General features: G+C 34.0%; 1 protein-coding gene across 1 annotated transcript in view; it reads left to right on the top strand.

Annotated features, from left to right (window-relative positions):
* LOC145263864 (polycystin-1-like protein 1) overlaps positions 1–24094 on the top strand; it is an 842774-nt gene that overhangs the window by 800152 nt on the left and 18528 nt on the right. The window contains exons 53-60 of the mRNA XM_080120938.1: positions 2768–2886; positions 9612–9722; positions 10014–10140; positions 13316–13509; positions 15122–15235; positions 18287–18407; positions 22190–22291; positions 22392–22532. Coding sequence (XP_079977064.1) covers positions 2768–2886; positions 9612–9722; positions 10014–10140; positions 13316–13509; positions 15122–15235; positions 18287–18407; positions 22190–22291; positions 22392–22532 — 1029 coding nt within the window. The remainder of the gene's footprint in view (positions 1–2767; positions 2887–9611; positions 9723–10013; positions 10141–13315; positions 13510–15121; positions 15236–18286; positions 18408–22189; positions 22292–22391; positions 22533–24094) is intronic.

Genomic DNA, 24094 nt, shown 5'->3' with positions numbered 1-24094 from the left:
AATTTAATTATTTTCCTGTGTTTCTGCTTTTAATTTAAAATTACATAAAAATTATGTTATACTAAAGATTACACATTCATTCAGGCAAGGAAAATATTAGAATCTTGCATATAAATATTATGCTAAAAATGTAATCTAAAAAAGAGGAAATATTTTTTTGCAATTATAATTTTCTGTGTGTGAAAATATTAAATAAACAATGCCTAATTCAATGATAATGTCGGTAGTCCGAGAAATTCTCTTTTCTTCGAGTTATGTCAAATTCGTTAATACATACTTTAAGAGCATTTTTTATAATGTTCCTGAAAAAATTTTTTTTTTGATTGTTAAAATTTACGATGCTTTATTTTCATAAAAAATAAAAAATAAATTCATTCATTTTTTTTTTACTGCTGAAAAACATAACTTTAATAAAGGTGTTCTATTTAAAAAAAAAAAATTTTTTTTTCTTATTTACATGGGGGTCACCACTTATCAAGGCCCAGGAGCCACTCGAGGATAAGGGTTAATGGGTATACATTTGTCATTGTGATTTTAGCGTAGTAAACATTAGCGGGAATTTTATAACTTCGATTACTTAGGGGGGATTGTTCAATAATAACTTGTTCACGTTCGACTTGAAGACAATCAGATTGTAGTCAGCTGGAAAGCAGGCAAACGGAATAGTTCCGCAGGCGAACAGTTCTAAGAAAGAAGCCCTGTTCATGGAATCTATGTTTAGGTGCAGGCACAGATCCACTAAGATTCAAATTAAAATGTGATCATTATATTCCGTGATCATTATTTGATAAATAGTGAAAATGTCATTAAAATTGGTTAATTTCCTGATTTTCTTGGTGAATTTTTAAGTAAAGAGAGGAGCCAAAATGTTTATACATTTTGACCATCAGGTATTCATTTTGAATGTACCTACATCACATCATTCAAGTTATTTACTAATGATTTAAATTTTTTAAAAATCTATACTATCTTTATGACCTCTCTCTCACTCTCTGCCTCTTTGCCCAGGGATGTAATTTAAAACAAAGCCCTATATCAAGATTAAACGAGTTTTCTTAAATTAAATTTTATGAGTAATTTCATGGGCTGTTGCCTCTGACGAGCACTATCTCTCTCTATATCCGGACTATGTTGTATTGTGACTGTGTCAGGAAAGGTGAATCATGTTATATGATAGCAAATATTCTCTCACCTTACTGCGGACAAACTAGCTAGAGAAGCCACGAACCATCAAATCAAAAAAAATCAAAATACTACATACAGACCTGAAAAGAAAAATGAATATCTGGAAAACAGGTGACAGAAGGAATGGAATAAGTGCACAGAAAATTTGATTTAAAACTCTATATTTGTTCAGCATAGATGTTATCCTAAGGATGAATCAGTTAAATTACTGTTTTGCTAATATTTTAATGGAATGTGCTCTGATGAACTCATTGCACTTGTGCCCCCTCAAACCCGCTTAGTAACAAAATCTCACCCCTTCACTGTTGAGGTCTCTAAATCCCAGAAAGCTTTCAACTTTAATAGTTGCTTCCCTCAAACAGCTAGACTCTGGAATTCCCTTTTTGCTACCTGCTTCCCTGATTGTACTGATAGGCAGAAGTTTAAATGTAACGTAAGCCAGCATCTTGTTAATCTTTCCCCCTCATGTGGAGCTCTCATCCTATCAGATGAATCATTTTAAAAGCATAGGTGTCTTGAATTGCAGGAAGATTAACTGGCCAAGGAAAACTTGTAAGCAAGTGATTAGACAAGACCGAACTGAGTGGAATTTGGAAATAGTCATTCAAGTAAACAATGAGCTTGTGAAATATCAAAAATAACTTTTGCCCCCTCCTCTAGACAAGGGCAAAAAACTACATACAATGAATAAAAGAATCTTATGACAATATTAATTTTGTGTATTGGAAATTTATCAATGTTAAGCTGGGTTTTGATGCTGTGAAGAGTTGCCTCCCCTTGTGCTGACGTGTGACTTGGGCGTTGAGTAACTCGGAGTTATCTCCCTTTGATTGCTTGTATATGAGTGAGTGTATGACGTGTTTTCCTCTCTTCATTTGTAATTATGTGAATAAACAGATGTTATTTTTCGTCTCTGTGTTCAAGACTAAAAAATGTTAAGTGTTAATTGATTTGTTTTCATTTGTCAACCATTGATATAACTTCCCGTATGAAGATTAAAGAAGAAAGGTACGTTTTCTTTATTTACTTCATGATTAATTAATAAAAGTTATTAATTAACCTACATTGTGTTCAAGGTTTATACAATAATATAATTGCGAGTTATCTCCAAATCAGTACGACTGGTTTTGTTGCTGTCCGGCTAAGGTCTAGTTCTGTTCAGTCTTATGAGGTCTATCCTTCCAGGTTTTACCTTCTCTTTGAGAAAAGAGTTAGTTTATTGCTAATTGCCTGAGGCACTACTATTAGTAAATGTCGACGGAACTGCTCAGGCATTTTTGTAGGCCAGAGTACGCTTATCCTAGTGCGCTATTTTCTCAAAACCACATCTAACCTATTGTAGAGTGATTGTGTTTGTTTGCTTGAAAATTATGGAAATTAAAACACAGGACTAAAAATGGTAATAGGAGGTTCGATGTTGAGCACAGGAAATAAACAAGTATTTTCTTATTCCTGAGCAGAGTTACTTTCTCTTGGGTGAAGATACATGTATTACTGTTCATGAATATAATCAAAGTGCAGGTAAAAATGCTATAAAACAAACAAAACTGTTACTTTTTTCTTCCTTGTCTCATTTTTCCAGGGTTTTGCCGCTCGACAAAGATCACGTCATCTGCGATTTTCCAGACCGCCACATCGGAAGCAGTTGTTAGATTCCAGCAAAAAGTCCATTCAAGAAAAAAAATCTTTTTCTTTCTTCAGGTAATTACATCTTTTTTCTCTCTCTCTTTTGCTCTCTTTGTTTTTCCTTCACTCTCTATTTCTGTTCTTCTTCTCTTTCTTCTCTCTCTGTCCCTCTCCTCTTTCTTCTCTCTCTGTCCCTCTTTCTTCTCTCTCTGTCCCTCTTTCTTCTCTCTCTGTCCCTCTTTCTTCTCTCTCTGTCCCTCTTTCTTCTCTCTCTGTCCCTCTTTCTTCTCTCTCTGTCCCTCTTTCTTCTCTCTCTGTCCCTCTTTCTTCTCTCTCTGTCCCTCTTTCTTCTCTCTCTGTCCCTCTTTCTTCTCTCTCTGTCCCTCTTTCTTCTCTCTCTGTCCCTCTTTCTTCTCTCTCTGTCCCTCTTCCTTCTCTCTCTGTCCCTCTTCCTTCTCTCTCTGTCCCTCTCCTTTTCCTTCTTTCCCTCTCTTTTCCTTCCTTCCCTCTCTTTTCCTTCCTTCCCTCTCTTTTCCTTCCTTCCCTCTCTTTTCCTTCCTTCCCTCTCTTTTCCTCCTTCCTGCTCTTCTTTTCTTCTCTCTCCCTCTTCACTTTTCTTCTCTCTCCCTCTGCATTTTCTTCTCTCTCTCTTCTCTTCTCTTTCTCCTATTATTGTTTTTGTTCAAAAAGCAGGGCTGGTGCTACCAGATCAGGCTATCTACTGACTTCCTGAGATGAAACGCACCTACATAGATGTCTTTGTTTTTTTATTCCCTTTTGCAAAACTTAGTCATGTTCTGCGAAAACAAAAACAAAAACAACATTCTCCTCCCCTTCCCCTCCCTCGTTTTCTTTTTCCTTCACCTCCTCACCCCCTTTTTTTTTTTTTTTTTTTTTTTTTTTTTTTTGCCTAGTTGGTAGGGCGATAGAACATACCAACTGCCCCCCTGCAGAGGGTAAAAATCCTTCAATGGGACCACCAGTTGACCGTTGGTGGCAACCCGTAATGCATTAAGAACGGGATCCTGGTGGTTGAGTGGAACATGCCTAGGAAATAATAACATGATACTACAACACACCACTTTGGCCCTTACTAGGCTAGACGGGAGGTTGGATAGGCCCGATCCAATCAATCGGTTGGTCATGACAAGCACTAATTCAGACAATCCAAACAAAAACACACTAACACTCAACATAAACAATAAACTGAGTTAATAAGCGATGGCTGAAGGGTCAATCAAGCTGGGAAAAAGGTAACCATCAGGAATAATAAAAATACAGGGAAATCCCATACTTGGGTGGGCATAACCATATATTGTGAATGCTTGGAAACCTCCCCATGTTTGAGTATACCAGCTATGTAGCCCTGGAGAACCGAGGCGAATGGGATTTACCCCCTCATAGTTCTTCCCCATAAGGGGCTCCGAGGAGGGTGGGGAGCATGGCTGATGAATTTTTCAAAAATTATTATGAATGCCAAAAAATCCAAGAGACCACACACAGAAATAGACTCTGACAGCGACAATGAAGATACAAACTTTCCAAGATTCATCGTGCTAGAAGCAACGTCTAATATACCGTTAACTAAAATGTCACCCTTCATTATCCAAAAGGTAATATCAAGCAAAATAACACCTAAAAATGTCAAAAAATTAAGGAATGGTACCATATTGGTAGAAGTACAAAATAAAAAACAGGCCAAAACTCTACTTCAACTACAAAAATTGCATGAAACAAACATCAAAGCTTATCCACACCAAACACTAAACTACTCCAAAGGAGTCATAAAAAACCAGGAAATCTCCGTCTGCACAACAGAAGAAATCAAAACAGAACTAAAAAACCAAGGGGTCACAGATGTAAAAAGAATCACATTTAAAAAAAAAGGAGAGGTAATATATACAAACACTTATATATTAACATTCAATTATCCTCAAATACCAGAGACCATCAATATAGGTTATGAAAGAACGAAAATAGAACAATACATTCCAAAACCTTTACAATGCTACAACTGCCAAAAGTTTGGACATAATAAAGACCAATGTCTAAGATTCTTCACATGTGGAAACTGCAGTGAAAAAAACCCAGACCACGATGAAGAAGACTGTCCAAATAAAACCAAATGCACAAACTGTCAAGAAGAGCACCACTCTCACTCAAAACAGTGCAAAATATATAAGCAAGAGAAGGAAATAATAACAATCAAATATCAAAAAAATATAACCTTCCAAGAAGCCCGCAAAGAAGTCACAAATCGCACCAAAAACTCATATGCCACAATAACCCAACAAGCAAACAAAATGTACAACTACAATGAACTAAACCTTGCTCCAGAAATTGCAAACCTAGCAAAAGAACTAAAGAACATACTTGAAGAATTAAAATCTTTTTTATCAGAACTGAAAATAAATTCTAACAGCCAAATAAAAGTCAGAAACGAACAACCCAGTATAAAAGAAAACGAAACAAAGGAAATCAGAAAAACTTCCATCAATATTGAGGAATCAATCTCTAAAGAAATGAAACCTCCTCAATTATCAAAACGTGAAAGATCCAAGTCACTAACAAGGACAAAAACAGATGTTAAAAATAAACACACAACAACAGAAAAAATGGAAATAGAACAGAACAACAAAAAAACTACCCCCCAAAAACAAAATGACAAACAAAAAACAGAATTAGTATTAATTGAAAATGAAAATAAATTTGAACTAGTTGAAACTGGTAGCCAAAAAAGACAGTCAAGACAAAGTAAATCTAAAAGTCCCAGACCAAAACCCAAAAAAAGCCTCTCACCAGAAACAAGAAACAGACCATCCACTTCCAAAAGAAACACCCAAACTAACATCGAAACTATGGACGTAGACATAAACACCAACAGTCCAAAACCAAAAGAAAATATAAACCATGACTAACAAAATCCTACAGTGGAACATAAGAGGATTAAAAATTAATATCGAAGAAATGCAAATACTTATCAAATCCTTATGTCCTGCAATAATTTGCCTACAGGAAACACACTTAAAAGAAAATGACAAAATTAACATAAAACACTACTCAATATACAACCACATAAACAAATTATCATGCAAAGCCACCGGTGGATCATCAATACTGATAAACGAAAACATTCCACACAGCAAAGTGAACTTAAAAACAAATATGCAAGCTGTTGCAATAACTGCAACACTACACAAAACAGTAACCCTATGCTCACTCTATATACCACCAAATGAAACAATAAACGAAACAGAATTAAACAATATAATCAAACAACTACCTAAACCTTTTCTACTGTTGGGAGACTTCAATAGTCACAATATATGGTGGGGCAGTAAAAAAAACAACAAAAGAGGCCAAACCATAGAAAAAATAATTAACCAAAATGATCTATGCCTACTCAACAACAAAGAGAATACATATATGCACCCACCAACGGGAACCCTATCAGCAATCGATATAACACTATGTGACCCAACTATATACATGGATTATAGCTGGAGAACACATAAGGATACATGCGGAAGTGACCACTTCCCAATCATAATAGAAAACGAGAATCCCAAGCCAGAAGACAAAACACCCCGCTGGAATTTACAAAAGGCAAATTGGGAAAATTTCCAAAATACATGTCAATACAGATTAATACCTGAAGCGAATCCTGACTTAGAACACATCACATATTTCAGCAACACCCTACTCACAATAGCCGAGGAGAACATACCAAAAAGTTCCACTACTACAAAATATAACAAACCCTGGTACAATAAAGAATGCAAAGAAGCTATAAGAGCCAGACGTGCAAACCTAAGGAAATTCAAAAACAGTCCAACGAAAGAAAATTTGGACACCTATAAAAACAGCAAAGCCAAAGCACGGAAAACTATCAAAGAATCAAAACGGAACTCGTGGAAAGACTATGTAACAAAAATTAATCAAAACACAAAACCCAAAAAAGTATGGGAGATGGTCAGAAAAATAGCAGGAAAAAATACAAAGAACCCTATTAAACACCTTATATGCGACAACACAAAGATTACCGACAAACAAAATATCGCAAATAAATTAGCAGAACAATTCTCAATGAACTCATCATCAAAAAACCAAAATAAAAAATTCCAAGCTATAAAGAAAAATGAAGAAAAAATAAAAATAAACTTCAAATCAAAAAATGAAGAAAACTACAATCAATTATTCAACAGTGCAGAACTAGAGGAGGCAATAAACAAATCTCCCGATACAGCAGTCGGCCCCGACGAGATCCATTATCAATTCCTCAAAAAACTACCAAAACCATCACTGGACTACTTATTACAAATTTACAATGAGATATGGATAACTAACAACATTCCAAAAAACTGGAAGCAGGCAACAGTAATCCCAATACCCAAACCAAAAAAAGACCATACAAACCCAACAAACTACCGACCCATTGCACTAACTAGTTGTTTGTGCAAAACTTTTGAGAGAATGATTAACGAAAGGTTAAATTGGTACTTGGAAAGCAAAAATCTAATTACAGAAAGCCAGTCGGGTTTCAGGAAAAATAGAAGCCCCACCGATCACTTAATAAAACTGGAAACACGCATAAGAGAAGCATTTGCAAAAAAAGAACATCTAATAGCAATTTTTTTTGACATGCAAAAGGCGTATGACACCGCTTGGAAATACGGAATCCAAAAAGACCTGTATGAACTAGGACTTAGGGGTAGAATGCCAGAAATTATCAGAAATTTCTTAACAAATAGAAACTTCCAAGTACGGATGGACAACACTTATTCAGTCCAAAAAGATCAAGAAATGGGGGTCCCCCAAGGCAGTATCCTGTCTGTCACCCTCTTCAACATTAAAATAAACAATATCATAAAAAACATAGACCCAGGAATTGAAAACGCCCTATACGTGGACGACCTACTTATATACTACCAATCTAAATATATACAAACAGCCGAACGCAAACTACAACTCTGTCTGAATAAAATAAACAAATGGGCCATAGAAAATGGATTTACATTCTCAGAGGAAAAAACTAAATGCATCCACTTTTGCAAATTACGAAAATTCCACCACGACCCCAACCTGAAACTGGATAACAAGAACATCCCACTCACCGACCAACATAAATATTTAGGTATTATATTCGATAAAAAATTGAACTTTATACCGCATATAAAATATTTAAAAGCAAAATGCCAAAAGACAATGCAATTGATCAAAGTCCTAGCACACACCGATTGGGGTGCAGACAAAGTCACATTATTGAAATTATACCAAACTCTAATCAGATCTAAAATGGACTATGGATGCTTCATCTATGGAGCAGCAAGGAAGTCCTACATAAAAGAACTAAATACAATCCATCATCAAGGATTAAGATTAGCCTTGGGAGCATTTAGAACCTCTCCAGTAGAAAGCCTCTATATAGAGGCCCATGAGCCTCCACTGATTCTAAGACGACAGAAGTTAGCGCTACAATATTACCTAAAGCTGGTATCGTGTCCAACAAATCCTGCATACCAATGTACCCTCCACCCACAATACACACATCTCTTCAACAAGAAAGAAAATATCATCAAGCCCTACAGCCTCCGGATAAAAAACCTTCTCACAGAAGCCCAAATGGACATTACAAAAATACATAAATATAACAAATCAAAAACTCCACCCTGGATGATCAAACAACCACACATAATATTAAAATTAAATAAATATCCCAAAACGAAAACCCACCCATCAACCTTCCATGAAGAACTACTTATCATCCAGAATACATACAAAGAATATACACAAATTTACACTGACGGATCAAAAGATGGAGATAAAGTAGGATGCGCAGCCATCCACAAAAAAATAAAACTAAAGAAAAGGCTCCCAAACGAATCTTCTATTTTCAGCGCAGAAGCAACAGCCATAGATTCGGCACTGAATATAATAACCAATGATGACCATCAAAAATATATCATATTTACTGACTCACTTTCAATACTCATATCTCTAAAAGAAAAAAAAATGACAAACCCACTTATTACAAAATTGCTAAACAAAATAGATGCCATAACCATGAAAAAAAACATTATCTTTTGCTGGATACCAAGCCATATCGGCATATACATGAATGAACAAGCAGATAAGGCAGCAAAGGAAACTCTGCAACAAAACCACATAAGTGGAAAAATCCCCTATACAGACCTAAAGACTAAAATAAACACATTTTTGAAGAGAAAATGGCAAGAAAACTGGAGCTCATGCACCAAAAACAAACTATTCCAAATAACACCAAATATTGGAACGAGAAACACCAAAAAGTTAACAAGAAAGGAAGAGGTAGTAATGACCAGACTGCGAATAGGTCACACTCACATCACCCACTCACATCTACTAAAAGGGGAGGAGACACCAAACTGTATAACGTGTCAAGAACCCTACACAATACACCATATACTGACAAACTGCATTGACCTTGAACAAATCCGAACAAAGTATTACCAAGAAAAAAATCTGAAAACAATATTAAACAAGATTGATCCCCAAAAAATTATCAATTTTCTGAAAGAAACTAAAATATACTCAAAAATATAAGGAAAGACCCCCCCCCAAAAAAAAAAGAAAAACCTTAAGAAGAACAAACCAATATTTAACACAACATAACGAACCTTTCGGCATTAAATGACCCCAAAGTGGTTGATATGCCGTAAAACAGAACAAACAAACAAACAAACAAACAAAAAGCAGGTTGTTATTTTTAATTCCAACAAGTAGATTTACGTTCTTTTTTTTTTTTTTTTTTCATTCAACAGGAATGGCACAATGCTTGGTCTCCTCGTGGCCATTTTGTGTATTATGGCATTTGGTAAAAGATCATATCCCGCTTTCAGACTCAACGAAGGTCTCAAGACCACTCTTTTACGGTAAGTTAACTTTTTTCCCCAGTTTAAACATAAGTAATATTTCTAATTTTGTATCAATTCATTTGTCTTTCTAGTTTATAAACGGGCGTGGGGGGGGGGTCTTTTGCACAGGTTACAATTTTAATGTCTTTCTCTGTTAACTTCTCTTTATATCTGCGCCCCCCCCCCAGCTCTCTGTGTAATTTTAACTATTCCCTTTGTATTGCTGTTCTTTGAAATCCATATTTCTTGCAATACCAATAAAGTGACACTGCCTGTGTTCAATTGAGATTTATTTATTTTAACAATCAGGACCGGAAATGAACCATTTCACAAAATCAACTCCCTTCCGGCTTGGTGGAGCTGGTTAGAGAATTCATTCCTGGATTGCCTTTATGCTGAAACTCCTAATTACAAGCAGCCTCATAACATGGAGGTGGTAAGTCAGTTTTTATTTCTTCTTACTTGGCTCAGCTTAAGTATGTTTTGTTTGTACCAATCGAGGATACGTCTTTGACAATCAGTTCAGCAGTGACTTTGTTGCTGTCGGGCTTAGGTATGATTCTGTTTAGTTCTGGGAGGTCCAACCTCCCAGGCTTTACCTTTTCTATGAGGTGCTCCTTACTGAGGCATGCCAATGAGTCTGCTCAGTGTTCTGACTTTGTAAAACTACACTTGACCTTGTGTCTCATCTCATGAAGAGGAGGTAAATAAAATAACTGTTAGATTTTATTTGTTATATTTATTAGTCTTTAAAGATTCAAGCTAAATATATTCAACATGTACTCTATGCAAATTCCTCCTGGCTTCAATGTCCAAAATAAAAAAAAAACAATTTTAACAAAAAAACAAAAAAAAACGTTCCCACCACTCTGCTGTCTAATTTCTAGGGCTAGGACAACATTCTTTTCATTTTTTGACTCTTGAGTATATATCCGACACAGTTAGACACAATTAATCAACCCAGAACCACATCACTCTACATAAAAACATAAGATGTCAATGGATATATATATTCAAAATCCCTATTTTAGCAGTTGGACTCGCCTCGTTCCTTATCCTTTTATTTTATTTCTTCTATTTTTTCGATCACCTTTGAATTGAGTAAGTATCTCAGTTTTGTATTTCTGATTTTTAGATGATATTTCTACAATTTAATCTTTTAATGTTTTTACTAAATTTTATAATTATTTTTTCTTCTCTGATTTATTTATTTAAATTATATATACATATAATACAAAGTAAGTTGAATACATAATTTTGGTAAAAAAAATTATACTTTTATATATATATATATATATATATATATACTAGCAAAAGTACTTGTCGTTGACTGGGTTCAAAAACAGCCTACAGAAAATGGACTCTGATTTATGAAAGTATGATAAGTTATGAAAAGGAAGGGTTGTAAAGAGATAGCTTCGAATTTGGGGGTATCAAAACCAAAGCAAAATATGATGAAAGTAAAAATAAAATAGATAAACCCCATAATTTATTATACCATACCTGTTCATAGTGAAACGCTTATCACAATATTCTGTGGATCTATATTATAAAACCTTGTTAAACTTTGTGACATATTTCGATTCTATAGAGGTCAGGCGCGAACGCAGACCCCACAATTTTATTATACCATCCCTATTTAAGTTAAAACATACTTATCAAAGTATTATTATGTACATCTATATCAAAAACACTTGTAAATGTTTTTTTTTTAATTTTTAAATTTTTTATTTCCATACTTTGTGGACCAGGCGCGTATGCAGACCCCACAATTTTAATGAATCATCATTATGCCAGATCAAACATACCCATTCCTGTGTCTCGATACATCTTCTATCATTATGTGATCAGTTTTCTATAATAGTCAACCATATAGGAGCCTATTCATAACCAGACACATACACAGACGTTCAGCTTTATATTATATATATATATATATATATATATATATATATTACACACACACGCACAAGAAAAATACCTGTCCAATGACGGGTAAAATTAATTTAAAAAAAAAAAAAAAAAATCTATAATGCACTACTTTTATGTCCCTTTACGAAGATATATTTCTCAACCTTAGGTTTAGAATCCTTATTCATAACCAGACACAGGGCTCTACGGACATATTTGTATTTAGTTGACTTTTGACATCTAAATATTTTCGTTTACTAGCCAAATTGAAAAGTTACTAGCCAAACCCAGATAATTTTTTAAATATTACATCTTCGTTCTATGACAAATACGTACCAAGATTTTTCTGTATTTTTTTTAATAAGTAATTCTAAATATACAACTAATTTTATGTTGATACTTGAAGGTATATATATAAAAAACAGGATTGTTTTGTTTAACCTTTTATTGTTTAAATAATTTGATTTTTCTCGTTTTATTAAGAAAAAAAAAGTTGAAAAGTTTCGCGCAGTAATGAGCTTTTGAAAGACTGCCAGTGAAAGAAACACAATCGCCAAAAGCTGAGCGTTTCATTATTTCTAGTCGCCACTTTGAATAATCACTCGCAAATGCGACTGTTTCACTCGCAATGTAGAGCCTTGAGACACACACACAGACGTTCAGCTTTATATTATAGATTAATTTTTTTTACAAAAATTTTTTTTAGATATTAAAATTTTTTTTTTAGATATTAAAATTTTTTTTAGATATTAAAATTTTTTTTAGATATTAAAATTTTTTTTAGATATTAAAATTTTTTTTAGATATTAAATTTTTTTTTCAGATATTAAAATTTTTTTTTAGATATTAAAATTTTTTTTTAGATATTAAAATTTTTTTTTAGATATTAGATTTATTTTTTAGATATTAGAATTTTTTTTTAGATATTAAAATTTTTTTTTAGATATTAAAATTTTTTTTAGATATTAAAATTTTTTTTTAGATATTAGAATTTTTTTTTAGATATTAAAATTCGGTAGTTTAGGAGGTGGGGGAGTAAATGCATTAATAAATAAATCAAAGAAGAAGAAAAAGAAGAAGAAAAATAGAAAAAACATTAAACAATTAAATGAATATAAAAATAGAAAATTGTAGACATACCATCTAAAAATAAGAAATACGAAGATGGGAAAATTACTCAATTCAAAGGGAATTGAATAAATAAATAAAATAAGATGAGGATGAACTGCTTGTTGCCTTTAAATAGCGATTATGAATATATTCATATATATATATATATGACAAATGTATTTTGATGTCTGAAGAGTAGCTATTTTTGGAATATTTTGTAATAATATAATGTTTAATTTGTCCAAATGATTATGAAACACCTAAGGAAATACAACATATGATGTTCTTATTTTATATTTTGTTATCTTGATTTTTGCAAATATATATATATATATATATATATATATTGGATAGGAGCAAAAATTTTATTACCTGCTTAAAATCCCTGAAAGTGTATGTTTGTTTAAGTTTCAGGTTCAACACAATAACATCAAATGAAATTAAGAAAAGATTTTTTCGTTGTATTTTCTGCAATTGGGTGATCCCATCTTATAAAAAAGGGGTGATAATGTACATATGAACATGTAATTGTCTTAGCGTATTTAATATAGATAAGTCACTTTTTTTCCTGCTATTTTTGTCTTCTGCAGAATTATATTGCTGGTAGCAACAGTTACCTCATCGGTAAGGTCCATCTCCGTTTTGTCGGACGATCCACAAAGAAATGTACAATGGCTGAACACGGATGGCAGAATCTCTGTCCCAAATACAATCACACCAAACATGATCAGAAAGGAAATAACGGCACAAAAATACACAATATCATCAAGTTACCCCACAATCGGTGAGTTTTGTTTCATTATGATTTCAATTTAAAATCTAATCGTCATCATTTTTCTAATTCAAAAATTAAAAATCTTGAGATTTAAATTAGATAATTTTTGGATTTGTTGATTTAAGAACAGGAAAAACAAATTGGTATTGTTTTTTTTTTTTTTTTTTTTAAAACATGTAATCTTTGGCAGGAACTCTTTGTGTTATATATTTACTGCTTTTTAATCTATATATTTTCTTAACTGACTTTTGTTGCTGATCTACGATATATACACACTAACAGCGAATAAAACACAACACAGCTGATTTATAAAAAATATTTTGTTTATTTCCACTGACAACAATTTTCGATTTAGTTATGACGGGTGTTGATATTAGTGAAGGCATGTGGGGATGGGGTTGGATGTTTTGGCAGTGAAGAAAACGTGTCAGTTTGTCCTCGCTCTGTGACCGAGTGTTCAGTGTCCAACTGTTCATTTTCTATTGTGTTGATTTATATAAACATTCTTTCACCCTGAAATGTTTACTATTTCCCATTGTCTATTGTTCTAATGCTTTGACTGATATTTCTGGTGAAATTATGCATTCCAAAACCTTGCATGCCTCAAATGAAATTAATTTGCGTGGGTGCAATCCATCGAATGCTTCTTTTCACAGGGTCATCTGCCAAATATCCAACACTCGTGCCACCACTGCACTGAAAGGCTAGTCTTCATCCGAAAACATGGCTGATCGTCATCTTCCATTTGACAAGCACAAAATGCTATGTTATGCTTTCGTTGGAAATAGAATTTTCAATGTTAAATGTGAAAGTTGAATAAACATGCTTAATTTTAAATTTGTCCAAGAATCTCAATTAGTCTGCCGGACCAAAGTTTTTTTTTTTTTTTTTTTTTTACATGGAGGTCACCACTTATCAAGGCCCGGAAGCCACTCGGGGATAAGGGTTATTGCGTGTACAGTAATCAATGGGATAGTATCGTAGTAATCGTTAGCATTGGAGATTTGATAAAGTGTCTTAAGGTGGGGGGGGGTTCATCAGGAATTTGTTTATGTTGGACTTGAAGACATCCAAGTTGTAGTCAGGTAGGAAACAGGCAATCGGAAGAGAGTTCCATAGGTGTGCACTTTTAAGAAAGAAGCTTTGTTCATGGAATCTACGTTTTGATTTAGGCACAGATAAAGAGTGGGGAAAATTAATGACAGTGGTTTCAGTTAGTTTGAAATTGCATTTTCATTGGTCTGTCAGACCAAAGTTTGAAATTGCATTCATTTTGTTAAATCGTTGAATAAACATTGTTCTTTATTTTTTAAATATTAAAAAGATTTGAATAAAATAAAATACACATCAAGTGCGCTTGAAATCCAAAGCACAATGTAATATTAGGAAAATAAATATTTTGTTTGGAATTTATAACATGAATATATTTCAGAACTATACTCCATCCTCAGTATGTTGTTTCCTTTCTTTTTTGTTTTTCTTTTCTTCCTTGCCATGTTGTAAAGTTGGAGAAAGAAAAGTTTGTAAAAAAAAAAAATTGCTTTCTTGTCATTTTGTATGTTTTTAGTTTTTAAACATTTTTGTAATTTTTTTTTTTTTTTTTAATGATTTATGTTCACAGGTCAAAGGCCATGGCCAAATTGTTGAAACTGAAAGAAGGGAATTTGATAAATGAACATATGCAAAAAATCATCATCGAATTCACAGTCTACAACCCTCCAACCAACCTGTTCAGGTAATTTCTACAATCATTTTAGTTCTGTTTATTTTATTTATTAAAGTTATGAGGTTAATGGAGGTTGTTTGTTCATACGCAAATAGAAACGCGTGATTAGTTGGTTAAAAAGAATAGGTGAGTACACATTACTAACGCAGTAGTTTTTATCATTGTTAGATTATGCCGGGCAACACCAGGTTACCTTGCTGATAATCGATTTAGGAAAATCAACTATTATTAAAATTTAAAATGTTAGATAAAAGAACATTATTATTATTTGTCGGAATTATGCAGAATTAGTTTCTGCACAAAGAGAAATATGTTTATAGGGTTCTGAATTTGGAACGGGTTAGTGTTAGGGTTAGTGTAGAATAATGAACAAAAAAAGCAGGAATGTGACCTCGACCAAAAGAATGTCAGAAATACACAAGCAAATAGATATATCATTCAATTGGAATTCGGGGCCTGTGGCGCAGTTGATAGAGATGTTGAATCTCTATGGTTCCAGGTGAGAATCGTCTGAAGATAGTGGTTTCAATCCTACCCAAAGCCAGCCAGAGGCTTACTTGGCCAAAAGGTGTTGAGACAACAATTATGTGGTGAACCGACAACTATTGAAGGCAGTAATTGCAGTGGATGCAGTCAAGAGATTCAGAGTTCCTATCCTGTCGTGGATACCACCTGACGAAGGCCAGAGGAATAGTCGGCCGAAATGTTGTGAAACAACTAAGAAAAGATGAGGATAATAGTCCGCAATAAATACATTTAATAAGCAAATAGGTTTCTTAAAATAACAGATTGAAATAGAGGAAACGTGATTAAAAGTTACATGTTAAAAGTTGAATTACTTAATAACAAGCAAATAGTAGATATATACAGTTAGTCAATGGCCAGTTAGATAGACAGATGGAGAGCGTTGGAGATAGGGCCTCAGGGTCCTGTACACTGGGGGAAGCAGAATCTAAGATGTGTGCAATTTACCAAAAAGCATTTGGACTAAAAGTTGTATGAAAATATAACTGGAGACTCGTGGTCGTTTCTTTAGAAGGAATGTTCTTTGCAGTTGTTTGCAGATTCGTCAACCAAGACCCGGATGAATGAAGATGTTCTGTCTCTTTTGTTGTAAGGAACTATTTGTTTATAAACTGTTCTATGTCCTGTTGAAAAAGTATTGACATATGTAATATATATATATATATATATATATATATATATATATATATATATGTGCAAACAGTTATGCACACATTTCCAAGGAACATTATGAAACACTAGATGACTCAAAGAAACTCATTATATACCCACATACATTATATACACTCCTTACATATATATAAACCCCTCTATCTATATGGCATAGTAATGTTGGGTACGGTCCTGGATATGACCTTAAACTATATCCAATGGTAAGGCCCCAGCTTGTGGGCTTTGGGGAGTGTGGAGCCACCCCTTAATTGCCATTGCTCCTAGGTTCACTCTGATTCGGAGTGGTAGTACCCGTTAGGGTCCCAACTATGGGTTAAACAGAACCTGACTTGAAAAAAAAAAAAAAATATTAGTTCTTCAAAATCATTGGATTCGGCATGTTTGATATACCGGTTCCCATCAGATCACCAAAGTTAAGCAATGATGAGCCTATAAATTACCAGATGGGTGACCATTTGGGACTTCCAGGTGTTGTATGTGCTCTCTGCTTATCTCGGCATTGTTTCCAGTCGTCCTGAACTTTTCCTTGCCACTGGACTCGAGCAGTGCCAATTCAGGAGAAGTGTGGTTGGAGATTGTGCAATCCTTGCCTCACAATTACATATGCAGCTGCCCTTACAGGGTATATCCTTTGTCTTTCAGAAGCATCGATGTAACGTATGGTTAACCTGATGCAATGTAACATATAGTTAATTTAGTGCCGTGCTCCTCTTGAAGGGAGTACAAAGTAAAATACATTTTCTGGTGCCTATGTGACACCATGTCGATACACGCGTTTGAATTTCATGTATGTCTAAAGGATTGTTTTATAAATTTAAAGAAATCAACAAAATATGAAAAATCATTACATTAAATCTTTTTAAACTATGGTACCATTTTTTTTCTTTTTTTCTTTGCTAATCTGCAAAGAAAATATAAAGTTTTTTTTTTTTTTTACTGTCATTTCACCCCAAACAAGGCACGGTGCCACTTTGACACTAATTGGGACCAAATTTTATTGGGATACTATGTAGGGAGTTGAGCAGTGAGATATAACTTCTGCCTGTCAGTACAGTCAAGGAAGCAGGAACCCAGGAGGGAATTCCAAAGTCTATCAGTACGAGGGCAGAAACTATTCGAGTAGACGGTTTTCTGGCATCTAGGGGTCTCTACAGTGTAGGGGTGGGATTTTGTTGCTTGTCAGGTTAATCGAGAGGTATAAGTGCTTCGAATTCATCAGTGCACATCCCATAAAACTTATAAAACAGGTACAGAGATGCAACGTTTTGGTGATGGGACAGAGGTTGGAGTTTGGTTTCTAGTGCGGGACCTATTAGGTTGGCGATTCTTTTTTGAACCTTACCTAGGAGCGAGAGACTAGTGGCAGATGCATCAGCCCAGATGTGGCAATAATACTCCATGCATGTGCGAATAGTGACCTTGTAGAAGTACAGGATACTCTTAGGTGTGAGTAACCGTCTAGCACAGTAGAGAGAGCCCAACTTCCTCACAGCAGATTTAGCAATTACCTCAGTTGTATTTGACTCGATTCATATTACCTGTGAATGTTAGGCTGAGGATCTGGGACAAAGTACTTTCAGGCAATCTATCATTAGCCATGGCAATCAGTGGTCGAGAAGGTTTCTTGTAATTATTAAAGGAAATAAGCTTGAAATATTTCTTATTAATTTTGGATAGCATAATATCCATCATCACAGTCAAAGAGTTTTTTTTTTCTCTCGTAAATAAAATGTCCGTGGCCTGTTTTGTTGGATTAGAATTTGTGTGCTGCTGCATTTCTTTACACTAGAGCACTTCTTTCTTTTTATCCGCCTGATAATAAATTTATGTTTAAAAGAAATTTTTTTTTCTTTTGTATTTCAGTTCCGTTTCTTTAAGGCTGAATCTCTTGGGAATCGGTTCAGCTCTTCCGGAGGCTCACATTTCCTGCACGCATCTCTTCCGCTACATAACGCATTGGGATAAATTCATTCTTATTTGTGAGGTAATTGGATTTTTAATATTCTTAAAGACTTCTTTATATGCATAGCAATATAGAAGGGATGTTGGATTTCTTTTTTTCTGTACACCTCAGCCCCCCCCCCCCAGGGCTCATAAACAGTCTCTCACACGCACATTCACTAACAGACACTCTTACACGCACACACTCACTCTCTCTCTCTCTCTCTCTTTTTTTCTCTCTCTCTCTTTTTCTCTCTCTCTCTCTCACACACACACACTAGATGATCAATCAGAAACGACCAGTTTGCAACAAAAGAGTACAGGAATTGCTCCAACCAGAGGCAGACTCTTTGGTGTGAGTAACCGTCTAGCACAGGAGAGAGAGCCCAACTTCCTCGCAGCAGATTTAGCAATTACCTCAGTTGTATTTGATGCTGGATTCATATTACCTGTGAATGTTGGGCTGAGGATCTGGGACAAAGTACTTTCAGGCAGTGTATCATTAGCCATGGCAATCAGTGGTTGAGAAGGTTTTTTTGTAATTATTAAAGGAAATAAGGATGCTGGATTTCTTTTTTCCTATGCACCTCAGCCCCCCCCCCAGGTTCATACAGTCTCTCACACACACACACACACACTCTCACTAGATGATCAACCAGAAACGAACAGTTTGTAACAAAAGAGTACAGGAATTGCTCCAACCAGAGGCAGACTTTGTTAGAAGAGGATGAAGCACCTTCCCAATACCTCAGTAGGGGGGGTTAGCCACCTCCCCTTCAATAGCATACAAAGAAAAACACTTGAATGAGAAAAGTAAAGCAGAGGCTTCTGATTGAATTTGTTGTACAAGAGGTGCCACGAGAGGTTGGATTTGCACTCCACATTGTCCCTCCAACTCTCCAGCTCTCATGAATGTTTATTTCACTCCCACGACAGGAAAATGTGACACAAGGTCACGAAAAGTGGGATTTAAAAAGCCAGTGTCTTAGAGAAGGAGCACTCTAGACTGCAAAAAACGCCTGAACAATCCTGTTGGTATTTCCTGGCAGGGGTGCCTTAGGTGATTAGCCATAAACTAACCCCTTTCTCGAAGGGTGATAAAACAAACCCAGGAGGGTGGACTTTATAGAACAGCACAGGATGACAAGGACCATACCTCAGCCAACATTGAGAAAACCATTTCAACACTGGTCCGACTCTGGTGGTTTTGGGTCCAGGGGAGAGCCCTAACTCTGAATAATGGTAAATGTATAATAAAAGCGTTGCATATTCTATTTGTTCTGCAGTTGTGTAGAATAATGATACTATAAACAAGTGATACCCTTTTCTTTGCAATCTAAAAGCCTGGTTCGATTGAAGTTGTAGACAAAAGCTTACCAGCACAATTCCAATACCTCTCCACACACAAAGTTGCATGCGTACCATGTGTATTTGCTGAAGGACTTAGTCAACAGATTGCCGCTAGAAAAAGAAAAAAAACTTTTGGTTCTTGTCCAGAATTCTCCTATATAAAAAAAATTAACAAAAATAAGGGAAAAATATCATATTCCAAAAATCACATAAATTGATCCATTAACTTTATTTTTATAAAGAAAATCATTTTTTTTTAAAAAGAGATTAATGGGCGTTCAGCGAGAATGGAGACACTGCGATATTATTGTCGCCCTCATGTAAAAAACAGTTAAAGTTTTTATCTAAGTAATCTGGTTAATGTAGTGTCAAAATATATCTGATTATTACGGTTTATCTCCAACTCGTCTTGGGGAGTCCTCAAGTTTTGACAAGCTTCTAGGCTTGACCTTTACTCTTGACCTTAAGTGGAATACGTACATCAAATCTGTTGCCAAGGCCGCTGGAAAAATGGTCGGATCCTTCTATCGATCCAGTAGATGCATTTCTCTATCTATATAAGAACCAGGTACGTCCAAGGATGGAATACTGTTGCCACATTTGGGCAGGAGCTGCTAGAAAGGACCTGTCCTGCCTTGATAGGGTTCAAAATAGACTTTGTGGCCTGGTGGGAGATGTCCTTTTCTCTTCCCTGCAACCTCTATCTCACAGAAGAGATGTTGCGAGTTTGTCTCTGCTTTATCGTTATTTTCATGGAAAGTGTTCGACTGAGCTTCAATCTATGGTCCCCCCTTGCCAAACTTTCACAAGAAACACTCGTCTAGCTGAAAACACTATCAATAATTCCCCCCACTCTTTATCTGTGCCTAAACCTAAACGTAGATTCCAATAACAAAGCTTCTTTCTTAGAACTGCCCGTCTGTGGGATTGTCTTCCGTTTTCCTGCTTTCCAGCTGACTACAATCTGGTTGTCTTCAAGTCCAACGTAAACAAGTTTCTGATGAGCCGTTCCACTTAAGTTAACAAATTTACCGAACTTCCATTCCTATCGATTACTATATTGCCCTTTTGACTGCTGTTCACTCTTTAACCCTTATCCTTGAGTGGCCTCTCGGCCTTGATAAGTGGCGACGCCTATGTAAAAAAAAACAAAAACATCCTTATAGGAGTCTGTGACATTGTATGGACACCTGGTACAAACAGAAACCCCACGATATCATTATACTATCTTTAGACAGAATAGATACTACACTTGGATCCTAGCTAGAAAACCAAGAAGATATATTTTAGTTTCATGCTCAAAAGCAACACTTTTTTTTTTTTTTTTTGACACATTGCGTCTTCGGTGATCGGGTGATCCTATTTATTATAAAGGGAGACAGAAGGTGATAACACATTTTCAAACATTAAATTAGCATATCTATATAATAATCTAATGTTTGTAGTATGTTATCACCTTCTATCCTTCTTTTTAATAAATAGGATCTCCCGATCGAATAATTTATAATCTGGAAACCATGACACACACACATACATACGTACGTTAAAGGTGCTACGATATTAATATATAAACCAGCGGGACCTGTTAAAATTCCACAGGGGTCTCATTCATATGTAATATATTGATGTTGGCATTCTATAGATGTTTAGTGTAAATGTTATTATTGTAACTCTTTTGTTAAAACTGCAAAAGTATTTATCCAAACTAGCACGAACGCTCGGTAAAGCCCAGTCATAAAGTACGCTTAAATATGATATTTTAATTCTTGCAGGTTTCGTATATATTATTATAGAGATAATGTTCTATCGATTTTTATATATTATAAAGTTGCGATTTCAAAAATAAAAACATATCCATATGACTTGGGTGCATTAGCTTGAATCGAAACCGAAATAAAAACTCATGAAAATATATATATATAAAGTTCAGTTCCTTCAGCCATAACCGAAACCAAAACTTATGAAAAATTCTTGGTAAAATTATAAAAAAAATAGATGATTTAACTGCCATCAGTTATAGTCGAAACTGAAACCAAAACTTATGAAGAATTCTTAATGCAATTATTTATGACAAGAAATAGAAGTACATAACAATTAAATGACCCGGATGTAAGCGTGACACACAAAAGAACACACATGCTATCGTTTTAAAATATAGAGTAACGGTGATGATGATAATTGTAATATCTATAATAATAATAATAATAAAATAATAATTTCAATAATAATAATTGTAATAATAATGATAAAATAATAATTGTAATAATAATGATAAAATAATAATTGTAATAATGATGATGAAATAATAATTGTAATAATAATAATAATTGTAATAATAATAATAATAATAATTGTAATAATGATGATGAAATAATAATTGTAATAATAATGATGAAGAAATAATAATTGTAATAATGATGATAAAAATAGTAATATTAGTAGTAATTGATGGATTTTTTCTTTTTTGTTTTTCAGCTTCTTTTTGTTATCTTGATGCTATTCAGCCTGAAGAATTTTTTTGTTGACACAATTTATTACAAGAAACGAATCTTCAAGCACACTTGGAAAGTATTGGATGTGAGTATGTTTCCATATCTTTTAGTGATCTGCACACAACATCTGTGATTCCATCTTGAAAGATTATCGATTATTTCCTTGCTTTCCTCTCTCCTTACAGATGTCCATTTGCATCGCGTCCATCCTCTACATGGTCTGCTACATTTACAGATTTGTTTTGGTGTCCGAAGTGATCGAGAATCTGCGGAGTACATTCTATCAGGAGTTTGTGGACATTTCATTCATTACGTTCTGGGATGAGGTAAGCTTTTTTGTTTTTTTTTCATTGCCCATTTTCTTTCTTTTTTTTGTTTTTCTTTTATTTATCTTTTATCTTTCAATGTTTTCTGTCTTTTTTTCTTTTCTTTTCCTTATTTTTTCTTTTTTTCTTCATTTCTTTTTTTTCTTTTTCCAAAATCTTTTCTCTCTGAAAGCCACATTGGATTTCTATCCTAAACACAACTTGGCTACAGTTAAATATTGTATGAAATTTGGTTGCAGTTGGATTTTTTTTCTTTCAAGTTTTTTTTCTTTCAAGTTTTTTTTCTTTCAAGTTTTTTTTCTTTCAAGTTTTTTTTCTTTCAAGTTTTTTTTCTTTCAAGTTTTTTTTCTTTCAAGTTTTTTTTCTTTCAAGTTTTTTTTCTTTCAAGTTTTTTTTCTTTCAAGTTTTTTTTCTTTCAAGTTTTTTTTCTTTCAAGTTTTTTTTCTTTCAAGTTTTTTTTCTTTCAAGTTTTTTTTCTTTCAAGTTTTTTTTCTTTCAAGTTTTTTTTCTTTCAAGTTTTTTTTCTTTCAAGTTTTTTTTCTTTTTACTTTTTTTTCTTTTTACTTTATTTTCTTTTTACTTTATTTTCTTTTTACTTTATTTTCTTTTTACTTTATTTTCTTTTTACTTTATTTTCTTTTTACTTTATTTTCTTTTTACTTTATTTTCTTTTTACTTTATTTTCTTTTCCTTTCCTTTTTCTTTCCTTTTTCTTTCTCTTTCCTTTTTCTTTCTCTTTCCTTTTTCTTTCTCTTTCCTTTTTCTTTCCTTTTTCTTTCTCTTTCCTTTTTCTTTTCTTTTTCTTTTTCTCTCTTTTGTCCTTTTTTCTCTCTTTTGTCCTTTTTTCTCTCTTTTGTCCTTTTTTCTCTCTTTTGTCCTTTTTCCTTTTCTCTCCTTTTTCCTTTTCTCTCCTTTTTCCTTTTCTCTCCTTTTTCCTTTTCTCTCCTTTTTCCTTTTCTCTCTTTTGTCCTTTTTTTCTCTCCTTTTTCTTTTTCTTTCCTTTTTCTTTTTCTCTCCTTTGTCCATTTTTCTCTCCTTTGTCCGTTTTTCTCTCCTTTTTCCTTTTCTCTCCTTTTTCCTTTTCTCTCCTTTTTCTTTTTTTCTCCTTTTTCTTTTTTTCTCCTTTTTCTTTTTTTCTCCTTTTTCTTTTTCTCTCCTTTTTCTTTTCTCTCCTTTTTCTTTTTTCTCCTTTTTCTTTTTTTCTCCTTTTTCTTTTTCTCTCCTTTTTCCTTTTTTCTCTCCTTTTTCCTTTTTTCTCTCCTTTTTCCTTTTTTCTCTTCTTTTTCCTTTTTTCTCTTTTTCCTTTTTCCAAAATCTTTTCTCTCTGGAAACCATATTGGATTGCTAACCCATCCTTAACAAACCAGATAAAAGTAGCTAGTCTATTGAAAATTACCATGTTGCCGTCAACTGGAAAGTAGTCTCGTGGCATTGTGTTCCACAGATATTAAATTTTTGGAAACAAACTTGAGCTCATACAAGTTCCATTAAATTTTAGATGCACAGATAAAGAAAGGAAAGCTTTTTATAGTGGTTTTAGCTAGACGAGGTTTTGCTGTGAC

This window comes from Euprymna scolopes, chromosome 39 (genome assembly GCF_053919585.1).
Source record: "Euprymna scolopes isolate OS-2025 chromosome 39, ASM5391958v1, whole genome shotgun sequence".
NCBI lineage: Eukaryota > Metazoa > Mollusca > Cephalopoda > Sepiida > Sepiolidae > Euprymna > Euprymna scolopes.
Note: the sequence above shows the minus strand (reverse complement) of the source record. Positions and strands in the feature narration are given on the sequence as shown.